The sequence below is a fragment of the Suncus etruscus genome, chromosome 10 (assembly GCF_024139225.1).
Source record: "Suncus etruscus isolate mSunEtr1 chromosome 10, mSunEtr1.pri.cur, whole genome shotgun sequence".
Classification (NCBI taxonomy): domain Eukaryota; kingdom Metazoa; phylum Chordata; class Mammalia; order Eulipotyphla; family Soricidae; genus Suncus; species Suncus etruscus.
Genome location: NC_064857.1, coordinates 3470603 through 3480663, shown reverse-complemented (window position 1 = coordinate 3480663; position 10061 = coordinate 3470603). Strand labels below are relative to the sequence as shown.

General features: G+C 43.9%; 1 protein-coding gene across 1 annotated transcript in view; it reads right to left on the bottom strand.

Annotated features, from left to right (window-relative positions):
* Nucleotides 1-2787: 2787 nt before the first annotated feature.
* Nucleotides 2788-10061, bottom strand: part of LYN (LYN proto-oncogene, Src family tyrosine kinase) — an 86855-nt gene continuing 79581 nt past the window's right edge. Inside the window, exons 11-12 of the mRNA XM_049781915.1 lie at nt 7883-8014; nt 2788-3668 (exon numbers count right to left, since the gene is read on the bottom strand). Coding sequence (XP_049637872.1) covers nt 3466-3668; nt 7883-8014 — 335 coding nt within the window. The 3' untranslated portion in view covers nt 2788-3465. The remainder of the gene's footprint in view (nt 3669-7882; nt 8015-10061) is intronic.

Here is a 10061-nt window from a genome sequence, read left to right as displayed (position 1 = left end):
ATGCCCTACCATTGTGCTATCTCTCTGGCCCTAGAATGTAATTTTTTGACAGAGCAAATGTTTTCGAATCTGTTCACTGATTGCTCTCACTGAAAGCAGAAAAGTGTGGGCAGCTGCCTGCATGGAGCTTTCTGTTCTTCAGTTCTGGCTTTTCAACTCGACCCTCAGTGCCTGCACCAAACTGGGTGACAGTTAAGAAGTGAGGATTGTCTCCACGTGCTCAAAATTGAATAGGATGCTACTGCATGCGCCAACTTTCATTTGATAAAAAGAGCTTCTTTTTGTTTGAGTTCCCTAAATTAGCCAATCACTGTGGCTTCTGAACTCTCTGATTACAGGGCTATAGTTAAGTAAATCACTAGGTAGTGATTTCATCAGAATACTAATACTAATGGCAGTATCCTCAGAATCTATTTGATCAGCCTGCACATGGCTGACCTGGTTTTGATGTTGGCTACATCCTATGGTTCCCAGAGGCCCACCAGGAGTAACCCCTGAGCACAGAGTTAGGAATAAAACCTGAGCATGGTAGGCAGGACACCAAACAAAAACAAACAAAAATAGTAGGAGATGAGATGTTGAGATGCAGGCTGGGTGTTTGCTTGGACTCAGGCAAATACCGCAGACATGTATTTCTTTGCATGACCACTCACACGCTCTTGAGCAGCAGATATGGTGGAATAGCTCCCATAAGAGAGGGCCCAAGTAGTTTGTTTTCCCCACGAACCCCTGGAACAACCCAAAGAACGGTGCTCTGTGCTCAGCAAAAGATTTTGCAATGAGGATCCAGGCAGGAGTGCTGCTCTCCGATTTGAGCTGCTCTTGTCCTTCCTGGAAAGCTTCCGCGTGTCCCTTCTTGTGCGGATGTGGCCCAAGAAAGGCATCAGTAGGTGATTGGGTCGTTGTGTCTAAGGTGCTAAGAGTGTGACCATTCAAACCCAGATGAAACAGCCATGACACAGCAATAACTATGACCCATTGGGTCTCTGTCATGTCAGAGTGATGAATGCCTATTGACGGGCATACTGCATGCATGCCCCCTTGAACATATTAACTAAAAATCCTTCTGCTCACATCTGAAGATGCTTTCTTTGGGGTGGTTTTTGGGTCACACCCGGCAGCGCTCAGGGGTTCCTCCTGGCTTTATGCTCAGAAATCTATTTTATAGTTTTTTTTTGTTTGTTTGTTTGTTTTTGGGTCACACCAGAGCAGTGCTCAGGGATAACTCTGGTTCTATGCTCAGAAATCGCTCCTGGCAGGCTGGGGATGCCGAGATTCGAACCATTGTCCTTCTGCATGAGAGGCAAATGCCCTACCTCCATGCCAGCTCTCCGGCCCCACATCTGGAGATCTTAAATCATATTTACAGCTCTATGGCTCACCTGCCCGTGAGAGCACGGGTCAGGGTCAAAGGCGGAGTTCGCTTATTCTTCACTACATGAGCACCATGTAGTCTGAGCACAAACTGGAAGAGTGCTGAGGATGGATTGATCTGACAGATTTGGAGACACAGAGCCAGCTCACACCCCGAGTACCTGGTATGGCCCCCAAACAAAAACCAAACAAAGAGATTCAGAGAAAGGGGCAGGAGGAAATGTACAGTGGGTAGAGTGCTTGTCTTGCATGTGACTGACCCAGGTTTGATCTTCAGCATCCCATATATGTTTGTTTCCCTGAACACTGCCAGGAGTAATTCTGGAATGCACAGCCAGGAGTAACCTCTGAGCATTGCTGGGTATGACCCTTAAACAAACAAACAAACAAACAAACAAAAGAGATTCAGAAGAAAGGGTTAATGTTCTCAACTTAGAGAGATACTTGAATATAAACATCCAAAAGCTATATAGAGGAGAAAAGCAAAACACAGAAACAACCAGTCATTTCCCAAGACTCTGCTTGAGGGATTCTTTATACTTGGCATGAATATGTTAGGGATTTGGAAAGAAAATGTGAACAGATGTTGGTATGAAGGAAAAATGTCTGTTGATGTCTCTGAACCGAGATCTGCAGACACCATATGATAATATTCTGTCTTTATGTATGGCTAAGGCACTAGCAAATTTAGAGTTTTGAATATTTTGGAATTAATATGTGAAATGTTCCACTGGAGAGGAAGTTAAATTTTAGGAGAAAAAAATTTAGAAGAAAGAAGAATGTTTTCTTCTTGCCCCTAACCTGAGGTTGAGCCAATACTAACAACTGAAAAACTAATGGTGCCTGTTAAAGTTATTTGAAAACAAATCTTGCTTGGATGTCATAAAGGCCACCAAGCCCTCAATTTCCCAATCTGAAGTAATTCAACGTTAGAACTGGTACAGGCTGTTTATCTTTTGCCACTCTATGAAGTGTATGCTCATTTTTTTAATCCTGAAAATAGTAGACACAAGTAAAAAGTCTTGAGAAGTTATTAGGTCAAGTATATTGAAACAAAATCAGAAAGAAATATTAGGTATATACACAATGTAAGAAGAACAAGATGTGATGGAGCATTTTGAATTCTAGGCTTAGATTAGAAAACTGTAGTCAACAGAATCTCATCAATCTTAATCTTGCATAAATAGTATCAGACACATCTTAGAACAGTTCAGGAGATCGCATAAGCCACAAAAATAGTTCCAAAGATTGCGTGGTTTTTTGTTTTACTTTCAAGCATATAACTCAAATTAACAGTTGACTGTCAAAACAATGTTCAAATCATCTGAAGCAATGAAGAGCATTCTCAGGCTGTAGAGACCCTGGATAGTTCTTAGAACTAAACAGTCCCTCCCCCCAAAAATAAAGTCTGCAGAGAAAAAAATTGTGAAACTGAGAATCTGGACCCTTGGAAGATATTCTTCCTAAGGGTCCCAGTTCATGAGTCTCTCTGTGAGAGACTCTCTGTGGGTCTCTTGACAGGCTGGGCACTAGTTGGCATTTCACAGGCTAGCAGGAGGACGTCTGAGCTGGATTCATGGATGAAAATATATTTTATTCGAATTCGAGGACCATCTGAGACTACAATCTGGTCAAGACACTTTGGGATGGCTTTGGTTTATTTAAGCATCTGACTTTACCTGCAAGCTCTAACGGGTCGGGTTAGTAATTTTTAAAGAAATCAGCGAAAGCAGAGAGAAAAAAATCAAACAAGTGTCCAGGCGAGCGTCTGAGCTTCATACATGAGAGTCTTCAGCAGGGATGGAGTGAAAGACTTCAGGATCTGGACTTGAGTTTCGGTGCAAACTCGAGTCAGGCCAGGGCAGGGGACTGGAGGGGCCTCGACCTTGGTGGGGTCTGGTGAAGCAAGCTGGCCAGCTGCACACGGTGGCCACCAAGCGGGCAGGGGCAGAGACCCAGTTCCACGAGGCCCCCCCATCTTTCAGCAGGGCAAGCTGCTGAGGCCAGCACATGGGCCAGCTGGTGTGACTTATGCATGCCAACTTTCCTGTTCCAAGGTGACAACTGTCCCTGAGTCCACCAGGCCCGCTGCTAAGGTTGCTGTTGGTACTGGCCCTCGGTGGCCGTGTAGAAATCGTCCAGGACGCTCTGCAGGTAGTCGAAGGTGGGCCGCTCCTCCGCCTTCTCTTTCCAGCACATCTTCATGATGTCGTATAGCTCATCTGGGCAGTTTTCCATCCTGGGCATGCGGTAACCCTGGGACAGGGCGGTCATCACGTCTGCATTGGTTCTCCCTAAAAAACAGACCTGAAGCATTAGAAACCTGCTTGGGCCCAGCACACCCCGCAGTGGGGCATTACTCTTACAGGTGTGGGTGGGCTGAATCTATCTTCCCACCTCCAGGTCCCATTTTTCCCACTCTTAGCCTCAGGAAAACAGCATCTCATGGGGGCCAGAGAGATGGCACAATGGTGGGGCATTTGCCTTGCGTGTGGCCGACCCAAGAGGTACCCAGATCGATTCCCGGCATCCCATATGGGATGGCATCCTTTGATGCACTGGTGGGTGTGGCCCAACAACCAATCAATCAGTCAATCAATCAATAAAGTTTTTATTTTGATTACATTTGATTACATACATGATTGTGTCTGGGTTTCAGTCATGTAAAGAACACCACCCATCACCAGTGCAACATTCCCATCACCAATGTCCCAAATCTCCCTCCTCCCCACCCAACCCCCACCTGTACTCTATCAATCAATAAAGTTTAAAATTCATTAAAAAAAAAAAAGGAAAGCGTCTCTAGAGATGAAGGCCTTGAAGAGGCAAACAATTTAGAATGAGGCCCTGTATGGGGGGGTCCATCACAAAACTATGGTGTCCTTAGAGGAAATGAGAACTCAGGATGCCTTGGTCAGGGGAATGACATGTGCAGGCTGGAAGAAAGGCTGTCAGAGAGAGATACCAGAACTGCTAATACCTCGTCTCATCCTTTGACCTCTCCCAAAGTGAGAAAATGGATCTCTGCTATTCAGGCCACCAGTCTATGCTGGTTAAAACAATCCCAAACGAAAAAACAACAACAAAAATTAAATAAAACAACCCCAAGAGCAGAGGTGGTCCTGACACAGCATGTGACTGGTATGGAGTGATCCTTGAGCACAGAGCAAGGAGTTAAACACTGCGTACCAACCGGTTGTGACAGCTCTCAAACCAACAACAACAACAACAACAACAAATTACAGAATTCAGATGTGGAGGTTAAAGAAGTTTCTCCAAGTGAAAAAATACACAAATTTTAGGGTGAATGGGAATGTGGGCAGTATTCAGTTTTTAGAGAAAAACAGGCAAATATGGTGAGTAGAAGAGAGCTGGTCTGTGGAAGGACAAAAGGCTTCTGGACACACTGAGGCTTTTGCTGACTACTCCAATCACAGCCTGATGCTGAAACTCCATTTGTTTGGAGAGTTAAATAATATCTTTATTTAAGCACCATGATTACAAATATGTTTGTAGTTGGGTTTCAGTCATAAAATGAACAACCCCCTTCACCATCCATTTATTTTTCAGTAATACCTGTGACCCAAATTATGTTCCCAATGTATTATCTGATACAAACTATAATTTTCTGGGGTTTTTTGGGGGGGAGGGTCACACCCGGCAGCACTCAGGCGTTCCTCCTGGCTCTATGCTCAGATATCGCTCCTGGCAGGCATGGGGGACCATATGGGATGCTGGGATTTGAACCACCATTGGTCCTGAGTTGGCCGCTTGCACGGCAAATGCCTTACCACTGTGCTATCTCTCTGGCCCCTTGTTTTGGCTTTTGTTTTGCCATACCTAGGCCTTACTCCTGACCCTGTATTGAGGAATTACTCATGGCGATACTCAGGGTCATGTGGGACGAGAGGATTGAACCCAAGTTGGTTGTGTGCATGTTAAGTGTCCTACCCACTCTACTATAGCTCTGGTCCTGCTAGCTATATAGTTTGTATAGTTTCTAGATGCCATATTTTCCTCTAAAAAGGAAGAAATAGAAATATTTCCTGAAGAATATATAAACTATTAGGCTGGAGCAATAGCACAGGGGTAGGACTTTTGCAAAATAAATAAGATTTCAATAATATAATCAATAATAATATTTATTATTTGCTCAGGACAGACCTGGGTTTGATCCCCGACACCCCATGTGATCCCCTGTGCCTGCCAGAAGCAATTTCTGAGTGCAGAGCCAGGAGTAACCCCTTAGCATCACTGGGTGTGGCCCACAACAAACAAACAAACCAAAAAGAATATATAAACTATTAGATGTATGAGGGACTGCATCCATTGAAACCAATTCCTTGCCTTTCTATGGCCACATAGCTGATCAACTAAAGGTTACTGCAAAGCTCCAAAGGAGTGTAGTTTTGGGAGAAATGATTTTTACCAGATTTGTAAAGAATGCAGGTAGTCTTTAAATGTACTCTCTAAAAAATTATTTTCAAGTTATGGGTCACCAGCTATGTGGTCAGTCAACCCAGAAATTGATTTTGGGGCCTGGAGAGATAGGACAAGTTACAGGGAGGGCATTTGTCTAGCATGCTGCTGACCTGGGTTTGACCCATGGCACTCCAAGCCTGCTAGGAGAGATCTCTGAGCAATACTGGCAGTGCTCCTAAAATCCCAAGGAAAAAATTTTATATTGAGGGGTAGGTCAAGAGGAGCACTCTGGCTCTTCTTGAAATATGCAATATGAAATATATACAAACAATAAAGCATTGAGAGGGTTATTTAGCATGGATTTAGAGACCATATTGTTCCCAAGTATATGCAGACAAATATACTTATTTGTGGAATAGTGTATGCATTGACATTTTATTGTTAACAGTATTATAATTCATGCCAAGTTAAACAAAAAAAAAAAAAGAAAAATAGATATTTTTTTAGGGAGCTGGCATGTTTAAAAATAATTTATAGCAGAATGATTGCCCTCTAATGGTGAGGTGAAATTAGAGGACGCTACATATCACCCCGACTTTGATGTAGAAAATGCACAGTAACCAGGATCTCTAACTACAGAAATCTGACACCAACAACAGCGACTGTGTGAAAAAATTTTACTGGAACCACAGAGAATGACTCAGGCCTTGGGCAACCTAGTATGCCTGGAACCCAGAGTCAGTCTTATGCCAGAAAACTTCAGGGGTAAGGTCTCCTTGTATTTAGGCCAACGCTTTTCCTTTCTGTTTCCCCCATATTTTGCTGGGCCTATGCAAACAACAATTACCACTCTCACACTGTTTTTACTGTATTGTTTTAAATTCTTATCCTTAAAAAATAAAAAAAGAGCTTATTAAACCTTCTGCTATTGCTTTAATGAGTTCATTAGTGGTACAATAATTTTCACAAATATACTTGCTACTGAATTTTTTCTTCTTTCCTTTCTCTTCCATTTTTTTTTCTTTTTAGTTTTTCTCTATTTTTTTTAATAACTTTGCTTTTGGTTACCTTGAAATAAATGCATTTTGATCAGTTATGTCAACTTTGTGATGCATTTTCTTTAAATAAATTTAATAAAAATAATTTATAGCAGAATGAAAGAGACAAGGATGAGAGTCAGAGTGAGTTTGACTCTCTGCTTAGGAATTACTCCTACAGGCTTGGGGGATCACACGGGATGCTGGGAATTGAACTTGGATCAGTCACTTGCATCACTGTCTTTCCGGCCTCTTCTATCTACTTCTTTCCTTGCTTCTTGTGTGCGCATCTGCCCTGAGCTGACCTTCCTTCCTCCCATACCCAGGGACTCAAGGACTGGAGTTAAATCTCTGGAAAAAAAATATTGAACTTCTGCTGCAGAAGATTCCTGGTTTTTGAAAGGCAAAGAGTCAAGCACACCTGAAGATCACTCCAGTGTTATTTATGTTTTGCTTCTGTCTCCTGCTGAAACCTCATCTTCAAATATTTGTGTAGGTGGAAAGTTTTAAGTGGAAGATTTCATTTGCTTCTCTTGCTCCAAACAGGAGAGCATGATTTCCATCCCCCTTCTCTGGTCAAAATAAAATTATGTGGCTTTAGAACTTTTGGAATCAGCCAAGTTCACTGGGATAAATATCTGTATTTCTTTCGACCTGGGCCAGGGGTCAAGGTCTGAGGTCTATGGGAAGAGGAGTGCAAAGCACATTTGAAACTGCAGCAAGGCCTGTGAATTGTGTTGGAAATATCTCTTTCTGAGCCAGAGAGATAGCACAGTGATAGGTCTTTTGCCTTGCATGCAGCCAACCCAGGAGGGATCCAGTTTGATTCCCAGCATCCCATATGGTCCCTCAGCCTGCCAGGGGTGATTTCTGAGTGCAGAGCCAGGAGAAACCCCTGAGCGCCGCTGGGTGGGGTCCCCATCCCCCCAAAATAAATCAAGGTGTAGCCCATTTCTGTCTAAAAAAGGCTGTTTTTCCTTCCTTGCTTCCTACAATTTGATTCCCCCCCACAGTTACCAATGGGTTTGATAAAGGCAAGAAAACTGTACCTGGGTAGGGAATCTTCCCGTAGGTGACGATTTCATAGAGGAGAATCCCAAAGGACCACACATCCGACTTGATGGTGAAGCAGCCGAAGTTGATGGCTTCTGGAGCTGTCCATTTAATGGGGAATTTAGCACCTGAGGAGAAGACAGGGGTCTCGCTTGAGCCACTGAGCTGACACAAAAACCCTCAGGAACAGGGAGGGGCCCAGTTTCTTTCCCTGTGGGAAATGTTCTCCCTAATTTATCTCAAAGAGGCAGCACCTACACAGTGCAACATAGATACACTACAACATGTTGTGCTCAAAATGTTTGCCTGCTTTGTAGTTCCCTTTTTGGTATTTTTGTTTGTTTGTTTTTGGTTTTGGGGCCACACCGGTGAAGCTCAGGGGTTACTCCTGGCTCTTCACTCAAAAATTGCTCCTAGCTTGGGGGACCATATGGGATGCTGGGGATTGAAGCCAAGTCTGTCCTGGGTCAGCCACATGCAAGGCAAACACCCTACCACTACACTATTGCTCCGGCTCCCCCGTTTTGGTATTTTTCTCTTAACATACAGTTTCCGATGCATCCTCTCAGACCATCTCCAGCTCCCTTTAGAGATAGAAGAAGGTGGGCCTTGCACGTGCCTTGCACGTGGCCAACCTGGGTTCAATCTTCGGTATCCCATATGGTCCCCTCTCCCTCTCCCCCACCCAGCCTGCCAGAAATAATTCCTGAGTGCAGAGCCAGGAGTAATACCCAAGTATCCCCCCAAAATCAAACAAATTAATAAAACCACACAAGATGTGACAGAATAGAGGCTTTCTTTTTAGTTTGTGTTGCTTGGTGCCAGCCCCTAATGCACTGTAAGTTTTGATATTCCATTTTCCTCTAATGAACTCATTAATGGGAATAAATATATCTCTTGATCCATATATAATTTTTTTGGGAGAGGGGCACCATATTCAGCAGTGCTCAGGGCTTACTGGTTTTGTGTCCAAGGTTCACTTCTTTTTTTTTTTTTTTTTTTTTGTTAGTGGTGCTCAGAGGTTACTCCTGGCAGGTTTGGGGACCATATGAGATGCCAGAAATGGAACTGGGGTCTGTCCTATGTTGGCTGCCTGCAAGGCAAATGCCCCACTGCTGTGCTATCACTCCAGCCCTCAAGGTTCACTTCTTATGGGCCCTCAGAGCAACATATGGGGTTGAGTAAATATTTAAAGTGGGTTTGGCTGCATGCAAGCAAGGAAGTGCTTTATTTCCTGCACTATATCTCTGGCTGGCATGCATATATTCTTGTAGATAAATGTATTTAATCCTATAAACTTCAGACATTACCCCCCAAATTTTATTAATGCCAGGACATTTCTTTTTTTTTTTTTTTTTTTTTTTTTTTGGTTTTTGGGCCACACCCTGTGACGCTCAGGGGTTACTCCTGGCTATGCACTCAGAAGTTGCTCCTGGCTTCTTGGGGGACCATATGGGATGCCGGGGGATCGAACCTCGGTCCGGCCAGGACATTTCTTTCACTTGCCAGGAGAGAGAAATTGAGCCCAGAATCAAGGAGTGAGGCAAAATTAAGAAGGCTCTAAAATGGGGCCAGAGAGATAGCACAGTGGTAGGGCGTTTGCCTTGCATGCAACCGATCCAAGAGATGGTGGTTTGAATCCCAACATCCCATATGGTCCCCCGAGCCTGCCAAGAGAGATTTCTGAGTGCAGAGCCAAGAGTAACCCCTGAGCACCATCGAGTGAGATCCAAAAACTAAAAACCGAAAAAAACAAAACAAAACAAAACAAAAAAACAGCTCTAAAATATGGTGGACACAGGGGCTGGAGAGATAGTATAGCAGGTAGGGTGCTTGCCTTGCACATGGAAAATCCAGGTTTGATCCCTGGTATCCCGTATCATTCCCTGATTCCTGCCAGGAATCCCTGAGCAGTCGGTAAGCCCTGAGCACTGCTGGATGCTCCTCCACTCAAAACCACTTATATTAACAGCCCGGAGGGCGTGAGGGGGGGCAAAGGAAGGGCATTATGGGATGCATGCTTGGAACAGGGGTGGAGAAAGGACAACATTGGTGGAGGGAATGTCCCTGATTCAATGTCACTATGCACCTAAAATACTACTGTGAAAGATTTGTAATCCACTTGGGTCAAAAGAAAAATTATATTGGGCCCGGAGAGATAGCACAGCGGTGTTT